General features: G+C 46.5%; 1 protein-coding gene and 1 pseudogene across 1 annotated transcript in view; both read left to right on the plus strand.

Moving 5' to 3' along the window:
- Positions 1-20,648, plus strand: part of Prkn (parkin RBR E3 ubiquitin protein ligase) — a 1,140,372-nt gene that overhangs the window by 1,111,612 nt on the left and 8,112 nt on the right. Inside the window, exon 11 of the mRNA XM_028772728.1 lies at positions 13,511-13,628. Within this exon, the coding sequence (XP_028628561.1) occupies positions 13,511-13,628 (118 nt within the window). The remainder of the gene's footprint in view (positions 1-13,510; positions 13,629-20,648) is intronic.
- LOC114625492 lies at positions 211-329 on the plus strand (annotated as a pseudogene).

Consider the following 20,648-nt stretch of genomic DNA (forward strand, 5'->3'; position numbering starts at 1 on the left):
CTCCTCCCAGTTCCCTCCTGCCTCTCTCCTGCTCCTCCCAGTTCCCTCCTGCCTCTCTCCTCCCATCCAGATCCATACCCTCTCTATCTTGTCTTAGAGAACAGACAGCCATCTAAAGAATGATAATAAAATAAGATAAATCAAAAACAAACAGATCAGAATAGGACAAAACAACAAGCAAGATAAAGAGCCAAAGACAAAAGCCTAAGAGTTTTTGGCCATACCACCCTGAACGCTCCCAATCTCATCTGAGCTCGGAAGCTAAGCAGGGTCTGGCCTGGTTAGTACTTGGATGGGAGACCACCTGGGAATACTGGGTGCTATAGTCAAAAGAGAGAAAGAAAGAGAGAGAGAAAGAGAGAGAAAGAGCCTAAGGAATATATATAGACACAGAGACACACAGGTTCACACAGGAACCTCATTTTAAAAAAATGGAGTCCACAATATATACACAAAAGACCCATAAAGTGTTTTTTTTAATGCCCCAACTTAACACTTTGAGACAAAGAACCACCAAAGCTGTGGTTGACGTCATTTCTGTTGGCTATCTACCACCAGGCATGGGGCAGCCTACCTTTAAGAGTGGTTTGTTTCCCCAGTGAGACTGCCTTGGAAAAACCAAATTTCTCATTTGTCAATGACCATCAATTGGAGATAACTTCTGGGTAAGGCATGGGAGCTTGTGTCTGCTTCTCTCAGCTCTAGGAGTCATTCTGGTGCCAACCAGTGCAGACCCTGTGCATGCTGCGTCTGTCTCTAAGTTCATGTGTTCACCAGCCCTGTTGGGTCTCCGAAGCCCTGGTCCTTACACCCTTTCTGCCTCCCTAAGGGGAGGGATGTGATGGAGATATCCCTTTTAGAGCAGAGTATTCCAAAGTCTCTCACTCTCTGCGTGTTGTTTGGCTGAGGCTCTCTGTGTTTGTTCCCACCCCAGGCAGTCCCTGATGTGATTTTAATATGCCCATGTGCCCCCTAGTCTCAGCGCTCCTGCGGCTTTCATACACGTCCCACCAGTAGTAGAAAGAACGGCTGTTGTCTTCATCACCAAAATTGCTGTTGTAAATTGTGTCGTAAAGTGTGTTTCTAGAAATCTGGAACACAGACAGCATGTAGCATTATGTCCCCCAGTCCTCAGCCAGAAACTATAAATCCCACCACTCTGATTTTTTTTTTAAAAAAAATTCAAAATGTAACATGCACTCATTCTTCCAAAACAATAGTGAGAACACAGTGTGAGAACCACAAGACTGAGCGGTACCATTTTTGATCAAATCACTTCCTGAAAGGTGCTGTTCCACTGCTCGCCAGCAGGGGGCGCGATACCCACAGCAGACGCCTGCAGCCAGCGCTGCAGTTTGACTCGGCACTGGGGAGGGCTGAGGGCTGTGCGGAGGGGGAAGTTTCTGTCTCCGTGATGAGTGAGGATTACTCATCGCCAGGCCTTCGATTACTGTGAGGAAGGTGGAATTTAAAAGCTACCGCTCACCGGAAAGGAACTATGCCAAGCATCTCAGCAATGCCTGGCTTTGACCCCTTTTAGGATTAGAAGATAACTTGTCCAATTTTTTTCTAACCCAAGATTACAAATAAATTTTCTAAAACATGGAAGAGAGCCCTCTGTGGGTCTTCTCTACCTCTGGTAGCTTACACGCACGTTAACAGCGCCCCCTAGCCACTTATTTGAGCTGGAAAAGCCACTTAATTTGCTTTTAAAAGCTTCATTCCTGGGGGGGGGGGGGGGGGCGTGTCGGCGGGAGGATGTCCATTTACCTGTATCCTTAAGAGGCTTTAAGACCGCCGGGCGGTGGTGGCGCACGCCTTTAATCCCAGCACTTGGGAGGCAGAGGCAGGTGGATTTCTGAGTTCGAGAGTTCGAGGCTAGCCTGGTCTACAGAGTGAGCTCCAGGACAGCCAGGGCTACACAGAGATGTCTCGAAACCCCCGCCCCCCAAAAAAGAGGCCTTAAGACCCATAAGGCTTCAACAGTCTTTTCCATCACTGCAAATTCCCAGTCTCTATATCCCTGTCTCTATACGATAGAATGAGGGTGACCACGGCGCATGCCGGTTCCTCCCTCAGCTCTCTGTGTGTCTCTCTCACTTCCTCCATCCCAACACCAGTCGCTCAGGCCAGTGGTGTTGTTATCATACTTCTGAGGAGAAGAGCCTGAGGGCAGATCTTCTGCCCATGGTCAGGCTTGAAAGCCACGCACGACCCTCCCACTCAAATCAGCCACAGGTTGCATCCTTCCCTTTTTGGGTCATAGGCTGTCTGGCATGCTGACACTCAGTCTTGCTGAGCCAATTTAACACTCCCCCTCTTTCTATACCTATAATAGGTATATAGGCTCATGTAAAGAAATTTTTGTATAGAAAGAGGCATATACAGGGAGATATATATACGTGGGAGGGAAGTATTTATGTACCGTAGAAGAAATTCTAATTTTTTTCAAGTATAAAATATGTAAGAAAACTCATTTCTTCCACTTTACACCATCTTCACTGTACACACACACACACACACACACACACACACACACAAATACACACACACTCCCTAGAGTGAGAAAGCCGCTAGCAGACTTGGGGGTTCTATCTAATTAGCTGCCTTGTCATGCAGCCCCTCTGTGAGCCACACTACATATTCTGTGTGGATCTGTGGCAGTGCTGAGTCACAAGACTGTCTGCTCCTAGCAACAGAATACAAGTTCTTGCTTTACAGCTTGGTGACGGGGACTGAACTGGGATGGAGGTGGGGGACACTACCCCACTCATAGTGCTATTCCCCACATAAACGAGATGTGCACTCCTGAAGAACACTAACACCACGCCCAAGCCCCTCACAACTCAAGCAGCATTGTTTAAGGATCCTGTTTCGTGTACAGACCCACTGAGTCCGAACTTCTGAGGTGTGAGCACGTGGGCCTGCATTATCTAAGAGCGCCCAGCCTCTGGTTAAGCCCATTCCAGAAGGATTTTTTGTTTTGTTCCGTTGTTTTTGTCTCATTTTGTTTGTTTTGGGGGATTTTGTTTTGTTTTTGAGATAGAGTTTCTCTGTGTAGTCCTGGCTATCCCAAAACTCACTCTGTAGACCAGGCTGGCAAGTGGTGGAAACATGTGCCTGTCATTGTCCTTGCATCCCAAGGAGGGCAGATGGTGCCTAGAGGCCAGAGTGAGTATCAGATCCTTCCATATCATGATCCTGGAGAAAACCTAGCTGCCGTTTAACACTGGTATGAACACTTACTTTGTTCCATAAGCCAAATTCTTCGCATTATAGTCTGTCGTAGTCAACAGGGTTTCTATGACAAAGTGCCAGAGACCCTGTGGTTTATAAACAACACAGGTTTATCCTCGCAGCCTAGAAACTGGAAATAAGGGCTCCAGCAGGGCTGGAGTCTGGTGAGGACCCTCTATCAGGTCACAGACCACTGAATTGACTCTGTTATAATAGAAAGCAGAGAGATGCCTGGACCCCTGCCCCAACCCCATCCCCACGCCCGCACCCACTCACGAGGGCTACCTCTAAGGCCCCACCTAACACCATCCTACCGGGGCTTCAGATTTCAACTTGTGAATTTTGTAGACACAATCTATAAAAGGAAGAGGTACCAAAGAGGCCTGTGAAAAAGAAGCTAAGTAGAAGCTGCCCTTGGCTTACCTTTTCCCTCTGCCATCCCAAAGGTCAGAGCCATCTTGGTCTTTCAGATTCCTGTGAGCCACTGCCAAACCCAACAACTCCCTTCACTCTGGCATGGAAATGGCCACATGGGCAGTCTGTTACCCCCGTCAGTTGTTGAGTTTGCATCATGCTAATAGGAAGAGGTCTGGCTGGGAAGATGGCAGGTCCCCTTGCTGGGGAATCCTCAAGAGTACTTGGTCAGCCTTCAAGTCACACACACTAAATCCTATGTATTGTAGGATCAGAAATTGGTATTTTGACAAGAAAAAAATATGTTCTTTCTCTTTCCCTGCCCCATAATCCTTTCCTCACCTAGCCCCACCCACAAATCCCAAAGCACACTATTGTAAATTGGCAGTACGGTTTATGGAAGGTAATGTTGTGGCCTATCTCTCAGACCCTTCATCATAGTAAGCGTTTTTGTTCACCCGGCTTGATCTGGCTATGTGCAGTAAAGCCTGCACATGCGCGCACATTCCCTGAGCTGGAGACTTCGTTGCCAGGATGTTGTGTCAGAGACTCATTACAGAGCCTCCGCATAAGCTGGTTCTTCTCAGTATCTCTGAGGCCAATCAGCGCCGCTGATGTTCCTGCACACTGTGATTATCTAAGCCAATTAGGATGCATGCAGACACAAGGGTGGGGAAGTCTGAGATTGCTCATCACACACAAATGTACACACATGCAATACCGTCATCTGTAAGTGACACAGGGAAATCCTCATGGAATGTGTATTTGGTATTTTTAAGCAACTTGCAAAGTTAATGGGTGTCATTACAACATTTTCTTCCAGTCTGATTTATTTGTTCTCCTGTCTCCCTCCGCTCTGCCCACATCCTTCCTGCCTTGCCCTGTTCTCTTTCATCCCCATAGCTCTGTCTGCTTTCCCAACGCCTGTACTCTCTCTGTTCCTCTCTGTTCCTCAGAACCTCCCCACCGCCCACACCCATACCAACTCTGCCATGTCCCGGTGGCTTCTTCTCCTGCCTGGCCTGTTTGGAGATCTGTGCACCTATTGTGTGTGGCCATCTCCCTGTGGGTTTTGGAAATTCTACTACAATGCAATTGAAGACACTGTCTGTTCCTTTTGACGTTACCTCAGACCCTTTGTCTACATTTTGGGTTCTTCGTTTTGGTCTCTGGAATGTGCCCTAGATTTCTTAGATGTTTGGGTCATGCTTGCTTGTTTTTATTTATATGTTCATAAATGTTCCTGCCCTGACTTTGTTTCCATCTCTGGTTTGTTATTTGTTTGTTTGTTTGTTTGTTTGTTTTCCTCCCATGTGGTCTTACCTGTTAAGGATGCTTTGTTGTGCTGTTTATTTGGTAGATTTCTTCTCTTGTTTCCAGAACTTTTACTTGGGGTTTTATCAGTGTCTCGATTTCCAATTGGATCTTTCTTCAGCTGTGCTAGCTGGTTTGAGGTTAACTCAACACAAGCTAGAGTTATTGGACAAGAGGAAAGGAACACTGAGAAAAGCCTCCATAAGACTGGTGTGTAGGCATGTCCATGGGGTATTGCTTTAATTGATGATGTAAGAGGCCCCATCCCACAGGGAGCAGTACCACGCCTGGGCAGGTGGTCCTGGATTCTATAAGAAAGCAGGCTAAGCAAGCCATGGGTAGCATCCCTCCATGGCCTCTGCATCAGCTCCTGCCTCCAGGACCCTGTTCTGTGTGAGTTTGTTTTGTTTTATTTTGTGTTTTGTTTTGTTTTATTTTGAGACAGGGTTTCTCTGTGTAGCCCTGGCTATCCTGGAACTCACTCTGTAGATCAGGCTGGCCTGGAATCCAGAGATCTACCTGCCTCTGCCTCCTGAGTGCTGGTTTTAAAGGTGTGCGCCACCACTGCAGTGGATCTGTCTGAGTTCTTGTCCTGACTTCCCTCAGTGATAGACTGTGATATGGAACTGTGAACTAAAATAAACCCTTTCATATTTGTTTTTGGTCATGGTGCTATATCACAGCAATAGAAATCTAACTTAAGACATCAATTTTTTAACATTTCTCCTCCAAGTTGCTAAAGGTTGCATTCGCTTTGGTATGTCTCTATGTCCTGGATAGATGCCTTACCTCACCCATTTGTTTATTTGGCTCCTCTATACAGTCACTGGTCCTTTCTAAAGGTCAGACTGTGAGGCCAGTGTGGTGGCCTGGCAGGTAAAGGCTCTTGTCACCAAGCCTGGAAGCCTTAGCTCAGTCCTTAGAACCCAGACTGTGGCAGAAGAGCTCTGACCCCTGTGAGTTGTCCTCTGACCTCTGTTTGTGTGCTATGGCGTGCACGCATGTGCTGTTTCATGCATACATGTGCTGTGGCATGCACACATATGCTATGGCATGCATACTGTGGCATACATGCATGCATTGCTATGGCATGCATACATGTGCTGTGGCATGCACACATGTGCTATGACATGCATTCATGTGCTGTGACATGCATACATGTGCTATGGCATGTACTCACCCTCCTCTGTGGTTATTGGGAGCTGTGAGGCTGTGGATGGATCATGGATCTCAATGGGTGTGGCTGTCGTCTCATTCGTGTTTCTTGATTATGTTCCCATGCATCTGTGTGGTGGCTATGCCCCCAGTTTTAACCCACCCACTCCCTTTCCCCCCCCCCCCGCTCTTAACTTGTTTGTTTTCATGTGAGCCCTTTGGAAATTTCTTCACTAGGAATTTTGTCGCCTGCTACTTTGCGGGGAGTATGTCATGGTATCTGGAGGCCTCTCTGATGAGTCACCATCCTGGAGTTGAATGACAGGAGACAACTCTATGAGTTCCTTTTATGCTCCCAGGAAGAAGGTTGTAGTGTGTGTGTTGTTTGTTTGTTTGTTTATCATAGCACTAAGCTTATCAATATTTATGATGTGAAATAAGAGCCCAGCATGGTAGCCCACACTTTTAATCCCAGCACTCGGAGAGGCAGGCAGAACTCTGAATTCAAAGGCAACCTAGTCTACAAATGGAGTCCAAAGGTAGTCCCCGGACAGCCAGGGCTACACAGAGAAAGAAAAGGAAGAAAACGGTGTGTGTGAGGTGGTGGGGTGGTGGGGTGGTGTGTGTGTGTTTGTGTGTGTGTGTGTGTGTGTGTGTGTGTGTGTATAAAATGCTCAGTGTGTAGTGACCAAAATTAACCTGTAAGCCACACCAGCCAAAAGATCTGATAACTTCCTGGAATGCTGGGAGTTGTAGTTGCAAGCTCCACCTGCCCAAGCACCAGGTAACTTCCTAGAATGCCCTGGAGTTGTATTTCTTAGAAAATAACAAAGCCACGTAGGAAAGTATGGTACCTATGGGTTTGCCCTTATAAGCAAAACGCGTCTGGAGCCACTCAGCTAGAAGTTCCTGGGAATCGTCCTTGTCAAAGTCCATCTTGGTCAGTATTTAATATAGCTCACTTTAAATGGTGGAACTAGTTTTTCTCTGGTGAACCTCAGGATTAACACAATGCTAGCAAGATGCGGGCTCCAGGTCGCATCCCGCAGCATCCCAAGGAGTTCTTTGCAGGGAACCTGTGGTCAGGATTCTTGACTTCACCACAGAAAAGAACTTCAGGATGAGCCAGCATCAAGCAGGGCTCGAGGTTAACAGGAAGAAAGTTTCACCGAGACTTAAGCGCTGGAGTTAGTGGACAGATAGCAAAAAGAGACATCCCACACACACACACACCCGGGAGCATGCGTGGGCTTCTCCAGAGCCAAGTCTGTTGAGGGGCCTCGTGTTCTGTTTACAGTGGCTTCTGAAGTTACACCTCAGAGAGGTTGCTAAGGAGCCTTTCTTTTTCATTACATGAGATCATGGGGTGGTTCCAGACCGGCTTGCATTACAGCTGATAACGTAAATTCCCAGGTCATTTGGGGTGCAGGGGACATTAAGATATTTTGACTGTAAACAAAGCCTAGTCTGTAAGGTCCAGAAAAAAAGAAAAAAAAATAGTCTGACATAGGAGTAGGGCAGTTCTTGTAGGTCCTGCGGGCTCGGGCTCAGGCATGACTCATTGTTATTTATGAAATAAAAAAGAAACAATTTACTCACTAGAAAATACCTCTGCGCGAGAGGAATGTCTTTATCACCAGTCCCTTGAGCTGCTGTCTGACCTCAGCTAATGAGAAGCTTCACTCTCCCTCCCCATGTCCCCTTAATTCTCTCTACCTTTCCAATTACCTTTGGAAAGAGAAAAGAACCTGTGAGGAAGGTTGTGGGGTTGAAAGAAGTCCACCGAGAGAGAATGCACTGGAGTTGGAGACACAAGACTGAAGGCTGTGGGGCTGGAGAGATGGCTCAATGGTTAAGAGCACTGACTGCTCTTCCAGAGGTCCTGAGTTCAAATCCCAGCAACCACATGGTGGCTCACAACCATCTGTAATGGAATCAAGTGCCCTCTTCTGGTGTGTCTGAAGATAGCTACAGTGTACTCATATACATAAAATAAATAAACATATCTTTAAAAAAAAGAAGACTGAAGGCTGTGGCTGTAGAAATAGGAAATAAGGACGATAGTTGTAGGCGAACAGACAGACGCTTAACAAAGTACAGTACAGGAGTATGAATAATTTACAAGTAATTAATTTTAAATGAATAATTAATCAATCAATAAAACAACTGCACACTATAATTATATAATAATTAATACTTAATGATAACTAATTTAAAATTAAAATAATTTAAAAAGTAGGAAATACAGAAAAATATAGGGGAAAAACTAGTCAGCTAGCTACAAAGCTGCCCTTAGTGCCTCTTCCTCAGTGAGATCACAGTACCCCCCTCCTCTTGCATTGCCCCTCGTGTTGGTCTCCACGGGTGCTGGGGAGTACCACAGTTCTCAGAAATTCAGGCTGGTTATGGGTGTCTCTCCAGGTAGAAGGATTTCTGAGCCTAGACTATTCTCTTCCAGAATATACCCTGCCTCTCCCAGCAAGTTGTGTTCTTGCCCCTGATGAATTGGACATTGACCTCTCCAGGGGCAGGGCCTTCTGTGGTTTAGGCTCTGAAGGGTTGTGGAGGACCTTCCCACGTGAGCATCTCTGTGTGCCACCAGCCTCCAACGTCCATGGCTGGCTTGTAATTCTGCTGTGTACCTCACCTTGGCAATGGTGGCAATTTTCCTCTGGCAGGCTGCCTCGGGGCCAGGTTTCCTGGCTACACTTGGTGCTACACACTCTCACGCCTACCCCACTTGGATCTGCTCTGTATGTTTGCTTTCCAGTGGTCCAGGCTGCTCCTGTGAACTATTCACTGAGGGAGACAGTTCCCTCTGACTAGCAGGGCAGCTGTGGCCTCCACCCTGGTGGAACAGCAGTAATAGACCCCTGGATCTATTATGAGAAGCTCCCTGGCATACAGCAAATGAATGTGGCATGTCAGGAAGTTGACAGGAGCTGATTGGCCCAGTCATACAGCAACCATTGTCCTCTGTCTGTCTGTCTGTCTGTCTGTGCATCCACTCACTCAGATACAACTTTTAATCTGTCATCCTATCTGCCAGTTTAAAAACATTTTTTTTACGTTTGCTTATTTAATTTTGTGTGTGTGGATGTTATACCTGCACATGCACATGTGTGCCTGTTACTAAGGAAACCAGACGAAAGCGCTGTCTCCTCTGGAACTGGAATTATAGATGCTTGTGAGCTATTGTGTGGGTGCAGGGACTCGAACCAGGATCCTCTGGTTCTCTAAGCTGTTTCTCTAGCCCCTGAGTCTCTTATAATGATTCTGGCAGGAAAGAGTTAGACCAATGGTATAGGCATGCTTATTCCCAGTGAGAAACTGAGGATAACTCCTGTCTTGGTTTTTCATACTTATATTTCTCAAATTTTGTATAATTCATATGTATTTTGAGGTGAAGAATTTTGGAACACTTTTTAAAATGTCAATCACAGTCTTGCAGCAACATCAGAAATAAGAAATTAAGAGTTTTCATTTGTGACAATTTGACTTTGCGCATTTATACGACTATTTGATATTTTAACCTGTTCAATGTGAATAAATAACATATACTATAAAACAAATAACGTATAACAGCTCCTACTATGAAGGGGATCGCAGAGAACTTATTCTGAGTCAATATGAGTGGTCAGGGCCGGGAATGGCAATCCTGGGTGCCCTCCATGACTTGTGCTGCTATAGAAAAGGCTGCATGTACTTTTCTAGTCGTCAATCAAAAGTACGTCATAGTGCTACACCCCTGTTATCCCAGTACTGCGGAGGTAAAGGCAGGAGGATCAGGAGTACAAGGCCAGAGTCAGCTATGTAGTGAATGAAGCCAATGTCGACTATGGGAAACTCCGTCTCAAAAACAAAAGAAAGAAAAGTATGTGATGAACCAATTCATTTACCGGCTACATTGGTAGAAACATCAGGTCGGCAGGGTGTGTATGTTAAAGTGGGAAGTCTCTACTACTGTTTTCAAATGCTATCTTACAACATATTTAGCTCTGGGCTTGGTGGAAGGCAGTAGTCTGCTAAGAATATATTCCAAAGATTCTACCATGTTACAGAGTTCAAACCTACAGGGGAAGGCCACAGACTCAATTCAAATTATAGTTAAATGAATTTATTAATTACTATCAGCAGGACCGCAGCCATAGTGAAGGCGTGCCATGCAGAGAGGAAGGTAGGCACAATTATCTCGTTTTTTGTAGAGTGCTCAGCTAAATGAAAAACTGTGTCACTCAGCTCAGCTAGTGAGGCGCTGGCCCTCCCACTCCCTGTTACATACTGACAAGCAGGTTTACAAAAGCCGGTGGAGCAACCAGCAATGCTCTCACCGAAGTATTTATGATCCTGGGGAGGGGGCCTGGAGTCAGAGCTGCTGGGAACTTGTCTTTTAGGAATTTAGAATGGGTGTGTGGCACATAAAGGCGTTTTCTTTAGCCATCACAATTAAATATTCATAAAGTTGGGCCAGATACCGAGGCGGATAATAGCTGGCTATTAAGGGGACTGACAACAGCCCAAGATCACTGTGGCTCTGAATCTGGATATTCTGTCTCTTTATAATCAAAAGGTTCTGGTTAGTCAGTCAGTCTGCATAATTTTCACTATCAGTGTGGCTTCGTTAAATGCATATGTCTATAGCCAATCACATATATATTTTTTATGAAACTGTATAGATAGCTTAATTTTTATACCATAATATATAAAGTAGACACACATGTACAACCACCCACTTTGGAAAACAGGTTCGTGCTATCTCTGAGATCCCGAATCAGAACAATTAAGGGTAGATTTACTTTGTTCACAGTCTGAAGAGACTTGCTTTCTCCATTTTCCATCTCTGTCCAGTCCAGGCTCATGGGATGATATCATTCACATTCAGCCTGGGCCTGCCTTCCTCAGCTAACCCTCTATGGAAACACCCTCACATAAATACCCTTTCGGAAGTGTATCTCCTAGGTGATTCTAAAGCCAGTCAAGTTGACAATGAAAAACAGCTACTCGAATCACCGGGCCTTAGGACCACACGTGCCTCAGACAGACTAAAGACACCCATATTAAGGTTGAAATGCATGTTAAAGTTAAAATGTGTGTTGCGTACCAGATCTTAAAACAGTCCTCATTAGCCACAGCTTCATCACCAGGCTCCTATCTATAGGATGTGCCAAAGCTAACAGAAGCTCGCAGTGACCTAGGGTTCACCAATCAGGCTAACCCTGCTCTCCTCTGACAAAGCACTCACAAATCACGGAAGTCCCTTTGCCCTTCGGGATGATGACCTTAGCGTGTGCAGATGCTAACAGAAATAAGTTGATAGCAGTGACCACCCCTTGGCCGGTCTCACCTTGGTACCAATCACCACCAACATGGGAGCATCTCTTGTGCTCCTGTGTCTCGTGGGGTCCTATTCCAGATGACTGTCACTAAGCTAAAACTGAGTCCCCTCCCGTTACCCAGGCACCAAGCCAAGGGCTGGAATTACAAGGATGACCCAAGCATGACCTTGGTCTGCAAGGACTCGCTTTCTGCTGGGAAAAACAAAAACAGAAACATAGCTATCAAGATCCTGACAAAAGCCGTGAAGTGCTGTAACTTAGAAATAAATACTGTTTCCCTCACAGCGCTTCATTCACAAAGACTGGGAACTTTAACAACTAAAGGGCTAGACCTTGAAATGAAAAGAAAAGTGGGATTGATCTTTGAAGTTAGAGTTTGCTCACTATGGGTCTCAACAGGAACCCAACCTCACTGTGAAAATGGGAGTGGAGATTGCTGACCTGGAGGGAGGGGTTTGAGGGTAGGGTGCCGTGTGTGTGTGTGTGTGTGTGTGTGTGTGTGTGTGTGTGTGTGCGGGCGCGCGCTAAGCCTCAGCCTCTGACTTCTTACTTCACCTCTGCTGACAGGGGACAGGCTCCAGCAGGACTTGGCTCACAAGCCCAGTGCCTCACGCTGGAAACTTGCTAATGAGTATCTATGCATGGGGCTGGCAGCCTTCAGGTCTATAAAGTTGCTGCATTTAGTTAGCACCAACGCTACCAAGTAGCCCTGGAAATATTTTTTTGCTCATTATTCTGGTTAATAAAATGACTCATGTGTTTGTATTAAAGAAATAGATGATAGATAGATAGATAGATAGATAGATAGATAGATGATAGATAGATAGATAGATAGATAGATAGATAGATAGATAGATAATAAATGCCGTAGGGGTCAAGGTGGAGGGACTCTATTTGGATTAACATTTTGAGATACGGTTCCAGATCACAACGCTTTTTATACTAAAAATAAAAACCACCAATTCTTCCTCTACACGGGCTAGCCAGTTCTTGAAGTAAGCGGGAAATGTGAGGGCGTCTGACCGACTAGGCAGGTGCAGAATGAAGCACCGGTCTGCATGGCTCTTCTGGAGTCCCTGCCCCAGCTGAGGGTGTCCTATCAGTTTTCAACAGGATTAGGTATTCAACATATGAGTTTTGGGGGGATGGGGAAGGCGCCACCCCACAGCGGGTGGCTAAAAGTCAAGGGTGATCTAGTCCTTGATAACATGAATTTGGCACCAAAGGCATCATGGTTTATATTATAGACCCTGAAGGCATTGAAGATATCAGCCAATGGCACATGCCATGTGCTCATTGCAAGGAGCATGTACCATGAACCCCCAGCCCACAGCACCCCGTGTTTTATATTCCCATCCGAGGGGACTCACAGAGAGAACGTGGAATCCTTGCCAATATCTTGCATCTGAGTCGATTTGAACCCAGGCAGCTGCTCGCAGAGCCTACAGTCCTAATTTCTGCTGTAGCCGATTCCTGGAAGCGAGCCTTTCTCTGTCCCCTTGCTCTCTCTCCCGTACCTTCTGGGATAGCACCCGTTTTCCAGGGCCAAGAAGGAAGCAGAGGAAGATGCAGGAGGGAGCTGAGAAGTGAAGACTGTAGAATCACAGGCTCCCCCACTTACCTAACAGTGTCTGGCCACCATCAGTGCCTCTGAGCCTCAGAGATGAAAGCTAACGTGTTCACTTCACACTCGACAAAGGGTCTATCAAGAGGCACGTGAAGGTGTTTATCCTTTGCCTACACATTAACCACTTGCTACATATTATTCCTTACCATCACATAAAACCCTCAGAATAGAGAGCTCTATGCTATAAAATTGAGCAATCTTTCCTGGGCCATCTTTCTTAGCTCATAAGCATATGCCATGTGCCAAAACCACGGTGCCCACGCAGGCCCAATGGCTGTCCAGCGCTTGTCAAACAAGTTAATATTTGAGCTTGCCGGAAGGCATGTTCATCTTTGAGAAGTGTCTACAGCAGCACTTCAAGGAATGCAGACTTCAATCCCAATAATAAAGTCTCAAATCTGAGCTGCTTTTGTATCTATCAACCCAGGCCTACCGGGTGGATGAAAGAGCCGCCGAGCAAGCTCGTTGGGAGGAAGCATCCAAGGAAACCATCAAGAAAACCACCAAGCCTTGTCCTCGCTGTAATGTGCCAATTGAAAAAAATGGTGAGTATGAGCTGAGACAAGACATTGCTGAGGCCTCAGGCATCGTGGCCTCGGGTGGCCGTGAAGGTTTCTGGGAGGGTGCACATCCTGGGGCCTCCTGCATGGTGGCCTTGGGTAGCAGACTGGACTTCTGGGAGGGTGCACAGCCTGGGGCCTCCTGCATGGTGGCCTCAAGTGGCAGTCTGGTCTTCTGGGAGGGTGAACACCCTGAAGCTTTCTGCATAGTAGCCTTGGGTGGCAGTCTAGGATTCTGTGAGGGTGCACAGTCTGAGGCCAGCTAGGCAGTGTGAGCACCTATACTCCAGCATGAAACTTCTCAACCTCCTAAACCCACATCCACTCAAACTAACCTAGTTTCTCGGCCGAAACTTGGGATGCTCTCTCACGCTAATGTATGCCGTGAGGCGGGCCAGTGTAGCAGCTTCCAAGGGTGGTTTCTATGGGATGAAATTCTACCCTTGGACTGGAAGCTGAGGTAGTAAATGAAACTTTCTGGTGAGACGGTGGCCAGCAGTGGGTGACATCATCAGGGCTCAGTCCAGGGCCAGTGAAGAGAGAAGACACACACAATACAGTAGTGGCCCTTCCTACAAATGACATCAGGCACCAGGCATCTGGTGAGTCAATGTAGTAACAACGCTAAAGCCCAATGTCCACACAAAGTGTCCTCCACCGACCCCTAGAGTCCAGACTGAGGGTTGCCATGTCAACTCAGTTCGTTAAGTGATGCTGTCTACTCATCCCCTCACAGAGAATAAGAACAAAAATGACTAATTTGTGAGGTGTGCTCGCTAAGTGCTTATCCTGAGTCCTCCGTAAAGACAGAGTATTTACCTCACAGGTTATTTGAGGACGCTGCTATGAGGATCAGCATTCCAAGCATGAATCAACACAGTAAAGCATTTCAGACTCTCTCATAAAGAAAAAGAGTTAGATTTATTTAATCAACTTTCAACTTCTGGCCATGAACATCCCCTCCCCAGCCCCACATGCACACGCACACCCATCACTCTTGTTAATATCCCTGAAGGCTAAAGCTCACATTGTTCTTGTGTCCCTGCTGCAGGGGAGGCAAAGCCATAAATGAGACAGGTGCCTGGCTCCTCTGTTCAGACCTCAACATTACTGGGCTTTGGAAAGGGGCTTTCTCTTATACCTCCCAGAAAACCTTCTGTGACTTTTGAAAATTTAAAACAACTATGTGGTAATATCTCTATGAAATAAACTGAGGGCTGGCCAAGTTTTCTAGAATGTTCCATTTTGCAGTCAACAGACTTGAGAGCATGCACATTCCTGTTCAGATGGTTCCATTTAAGCCCAGGCATCATCCCACCAGGACTGTCCCTTCCTGACTGGTGCAGTCACATCCACTGCCCTCAATAGTCCTAGGGCCACATGGAAACCCCACAGAGCTTAGGCTAAGAGATGACCACCCTCACACTTTCTGTATTTATGGGCCAGAGGCCTTGGCTCTCCAAGAGACTGGGGATCAACTCAGTTCTAACATGATCTCTACTTGCCACGTCCTTAAAGTGCAGCTTGGAGCCCCCTGGAACATGGAGAATTGCTAAGTATGCTTTTGAAACTAAAGACTACTGGCCCTCTACCCAGACCCAACTACCTACATTTTCAAGCTTACCACAAGGTCTTCCAGAAGACTCTAGGGCTATGCTTGCCAGGCCTGTGCATTGGCAAGCATCGTTCAGGGCACACAGCTATGCACAGTACTTCCTCCAGTCCACAGCATGGTATGTCATACAAAGGACATCTGAAAGAAGAGCCAGCCACCAGCATCTTTTAAGGACACTGCCTTCCCTGCAGCAAGAACCAAAGTGAGCTCCACACTCTGAGAGCTGCTACTGATACAAATCACAGCTCTTCCTCCAAAGGGGACAAGAGAGAGTTGTTTCTGAGCCAAACTTGAGTGACCATGACATGGGACACAGATCTGAGTTGCCCAGAAGGACATATCCCACTGTGGGAGGGACTACGCAAACTTTTGGAGTTGGTGAACAAGGACAAAAGATTCAGAAGTCTGTGCATTTATTTACTAGGTAGATTGGCAGGGACATCCTATGGGTTGGATATCTCAGAGCAAAGTGAACTGCTACGCAGTCCTCAGGTGCTGTCAGACCACAGCCTTAGCTTGAGGGCTGGAAGAAGCCGTGGTATGCTAAGTTCACCAGCATGGTCTGTTCTGAAAGTTTTGCCTGACAGACATGAACCTGTTAGGTAAGGTGCAGAAACCTGTGGTAAGTGACTGTTAAGGGCTTCAAGGAAGCCCAAGGCCACTTTGTCTCTCAATCTGTTGCATTCCACTGCCCCACATTCACGAAGTCAATAATTCTGCAGGCTGTACCACAGAGGGAGGCCTTTTCAGGGACCATCAGTCTGTACCACTGAGGAGAGCATTCTGGTTCCTCTGGAGGCTCCACCTTGCTTACCCTGAGAATCAGTGCTCTTCTGATGGCCATGCTCTGGACTTCCGTGCCATCATCTTTACCTTTTCCTTTATTGTCAGTGTGTTGTTTTGACTCTGGGGAGGATTCCAGAAATCGGATCCCTTCCATTCTGCTCCATATTTGTTTGGCTCCTTAGGGCTTCCTGTGTGGACCGCGCTTCGGGTTTCACGATGTCTGCCAGGGGCACTTTCTAGTGACTTCTCTGTGAATGCTGCCCCGGCACCGTTCTCCTTCAGATCACACACCAATCCTTAATGAGCGGGTCCCACAGCTATGTTGGGCAACCAGTCAGCGTTTATGTAGCTGAGAGGAGAATAAACCTAGAAAGTAGAATGAGAATATTGAGTAGGTATAGCTCGGGATGAGAAGCTGGAGCCTGTGGGCTTCCCCTCTGTCCCATGAACAACCCTTCCCTGAGGGATGCCTGCTATAGGTCCGCTTTGCCTGTTTTTCTGGGTATTGGCAGCTCCTGGGCCGCAGTTTCTGAGAGCTGACTGCAGAATGAAAGCTTGTGGATTAGCATCAAGCACTCCAGTCTCCTAAGAACAATCTTTATCAACACCAGCAGGAGTATGCTGATGCTTCCAGAGTGACACGAGCATGCTCAGCTCAGCCCCAGTCCCTAACTCTTACCAGCAGTCTCCTGGGAAAAGAACTAACTCACCTGGTGAACCTCACTGGTTCTTTGCATGTCGGAATATTGCAAAGGCCACACCTCCTAATAGTGCCACCTCCTGGGCCAAACATATTCAAACCACCACATTCCACTCCCTAGCCCCCATAGGCTTGTTCAAACACATGAGTCTATGGGGGCCATGTCTAGCCATAGTATAATGTAAAATTCATTTAGTCCAACTTCCGAAGTCCCATACTCTGTAACAGTCTTGACAATGTTAAAAGTCCAAAGTTCAAAGATTCATGCAATCTCTCAACCATAATTGCTTAAGAAAACAAAACCAAAAAGCAGATCGCATACCTCCAGCATTACGATTCATGGTGAGGAAATACTGGACCAAAGCAAGACAGGAAACCATCTGGGCAAACTCCAGACTCTTCCTCTCCATGTCCAATGTCAAAGCACTCTTCAGATCCCAACCCCTTTCATCCTTGGTGACTGCTGTTGGCAGATCTGGGATTCAGCAGCAACAAACTTCATTCTCTTGGGCTGGTTCCACTCCTTCTTAGTAGCTTTCCTCTGCAGGTATCCCATAGCTCTGGCATCTTGAACATCTTGGGGTATCCAAAGCAGCTTCAACTTTACAGCTTCTTGTTCCAATGTCTGGGATCCACACGTGAGCTGAGCTCCTCCAAACGGTGTGGGTCCCTTCCCCAGCTCTGCCATCTGTAGAACTCTAGGCTCTGTTTGACTCCCTTCCACTGCTGCTGCTGTTCTTGGTTCATCATTTCCAATTTGCTGGAATACTCTGCTGCAACCAGGCTTCACCAATAGCCTCTCATAGGCTGTCTTCATGGTGCTAAGCCTCAACTTCTATGCTTGACCCCTTCAGTCCTGGGCCATCAACTGCAACTGAGGCTGCACCTTCACCAGTGGCCTTCCATGACCTCTCATAGAACCAAGCCTCAGCTGTCCTTCATGACTTCTTCATGTCTACAAAAGCAGTACCACCTGGTGACTCTTACACATTACCAAGTTCAGTTGCAGCACAAGGTACAATCTTGGCTATCTCTGGAACACAGCTTCTTTGTGATCTCAGAAAGCACTTCCCAGAAGATTTCACCTCAGTGATTCTAGTCTCTTCTTAACCACCACTAATTTCTTAGTTCCAGCTAACCATATCAATTGTCCCAGTAGTCTCTTCTATTCTTGACTCCAAAGCCAGAGCTACATGGCCAAAGCTGCTGAGTTCTGCTGCTTGCAGGAGCTGAAACATGGCCCCTTGTTCTATTACATTATCACCAGCTTTCTATTTTCCAACTCATTCGCTGTCTAAGCTTGCCTGCCCTGGAATTTGTTCTGCAAACTCATCTTGAACTCAGAGAGGTACATGGCTCTGTCTCCTGGGATTCTGGGATGCTGGGATTAAAGGCATGTACCACCACACCTTTAAGCTTTTCTTTACCTAAAACTTGCTCTGCCCCAGGCTGGCCATGATTGCAGAGTTGCTTGCCTGTGTCTCCTGGGATTAAAGGTGTATACCACCATGCCTGGACCTAAGTTTTTCATGGCCACTGTTTCTCAAGATTCAGATCAAAAGCATTTCTGGATTGTAGTTCATTTCAGATTAAAATTCCAAATGAAAACAATAACCAAGTAATAATAATCCCTAGATAGGACTATCCCTTGTTCAACTGCAAAAGAACAGTAAGCTTAGCTGGGTGGGATCTTGCTCTGAGGTCATCACTCCCTTAATCTTTTTGTCTCCTTGAACACGAGATTTAGCTCCATTCCATTTCCTGGTACCTCTCTAAGACTTGAACCATACATTTTGTATTTTTCCTTTCTCCCTTTGCTCCTTTTCAATAAAACTCTCTTCATCAGAGTGGATCTGCCGGGCAATGGTGGCGCACACCTTTAATTCCAGCACTTGGGAGACAGAGGCAGGCAGATTTCTGAGTTTGAGGCCAGCCTGGTCTACAGAGTGAGTTTCAGGACAGCCAGAAATACACAGAGAAACCCTGTCTTGAAAACAAAACAAAAAAAAAAAAGAATGTACCTTAGTAACTACACAACAGAATTTATACAATGTTGTTTTGAGACTTCCTTTGTCAAAGCAATTAATAAATCTCTTCATCTTAAGCCTCAGGCAGACTATTCAGACAATGGCAAAAATCAGCCATATTCTTCACCAAAATATCACAAGAACAGTCTTTAGGCCCCATACTAAACTTCTCTACCACTCAAACCTCTTGAGCCAGCATGCCTACTCAGTTCAAATCACCCTCAGCAGCACCACCTTCCATATTCCTTCTACAATGACCCAGTAAGCCTCACTTTAAGCATTCCACTGCTTCCCAAATCCAAAGTCTTAAAATCCACATTCCTCCAAACAAAAACATGGTCAGGCCTATCACAGCAACACCCTAGTCCCTGGTACCATCTTCTGTCTTAGTTAGGGTTTGCATTGCTGTTAAGAGACACCATGACCAAGGCAAGTCTTATAAAGGACAATTTCTATTTGGGACTGGCTTACAGGTTCAGAGGTTCAGTTCGTTATCATCAAGGCAGGAGCATGGCAGCATCCAGGCAGGCATGGTGCAGGAGGAGTTGTACATATCCATCCAAAGGAAGCTAGGAGTAGAAAGGCTAACTCCCATGTGGCTAGGAAGGGGGTCTCAAAGCCCACCCCTACAGTGACCCACTTCTCCCAACAAGGCCACACCCACTCCAACAAGGCCACGCCTCCTAATAATGCCACTCTCTGGGCCAAGCATATTCAAACCACCACAAGTGGCTGCTAATGGGCAGACGCAGCAGTGTGTGCTGTAGAGAGACTTGAAAAAAACACAAACTCAATCGGACAAGACCATTTCTCTAGGATCCCAGAGAAAGGCAGATTTGACCCAGGCAAGGAAGAAGTGGAGGACCACATGTGCCAAGACAGAGAGGTATAAACATCACCCCTGGCCCACACTGAAAGGCCCTTTACTTGCTAGCCTTCCTAAGCACAGTGTGCTAGGAGTATGTAGACCCAACGTAGGAGACAAGAGGCTTAAACTTGATTCCCTGAGACAGAGAACTGTGGAAGGGAAATGACCTGACAAGATCTGTTGAGACACAGGCCACAGCACAGGCCTGGAGGTGGAGCCGAGGAGCCAAGCGACCCACAGATACAGATGGTGTCCAGAGGGCTCATTTCTTAGAAATGCTGTACTGGGCTATAAATAGTGCCTGCTGAGTGTTAGCCTCTGCCTTGAAACCTAAATTGCCCTCACACTTATCAACGCAGCACCATTAGACCAAATGCAGGCACTAGGGTCAAGAAACGGCACAGTCTAGTTCTGAACTCAGCTTTCTGTTATAATTTATTTATTTATAAAATTCAGCTCTCAGGCCAGCACGATAGCCCAGCAAGTAAAGGCACTGGCCACCAAGGCTGATGACCTGAGTTTCATCATCCCTGGGACCTACATGATTGAAGGAGAGAACTGACTGCCCCAAGTTATCCTCTGACCTCCACGTATATGACCCTGTGAACAAGAAATTAGCAAATAAATTCAATGCACACTTTTTTTTTTTAAATACAAGATTCAGGGCTAGAGAGATAGCTCAGTGGTTAAGACCACCAACTGCTCTTCTAGAGGTGCCCTCAGAACTGGGATTCTAGAAGCATGGCCTCTTAACAGCATGCACCACTTAGCTGTGTACCTCCACGTTACAGGGTCTAACAGGAGCCAGCTGTATGTTAACTAACAGGAAGGAAAGAAATGCCAAGGACCAGCCTGGGCTTGGAGAGGGTTTCTGAGAGAAGGGGTGTTTGAGAGCAACCAAACAAATGACTTGAAGTTAAATCCTGAGTCCAAGCTGGTGCCTTTGATCTGCTCAAGATGGCTCCCCCTACACAGCTTCCTGTAGATAGCTCTGGGCTCTGTAGTCTGC

This window comes from Grammomys surdaster, unplaced genomic scaffold (assembly GCF_004785775.1).
Source record: "Grammomys surdaster isolate TR1022 unplaced genomic scaffold, NIH_TR_1.0 218, whole genome shotgun sequence".
NCBI classification, from domain to species: Eukaryota; Metazoa; Chordata; class Mammalia; order Rodentia; family Muridae; genus Grammomys; species Grammomys surdaster.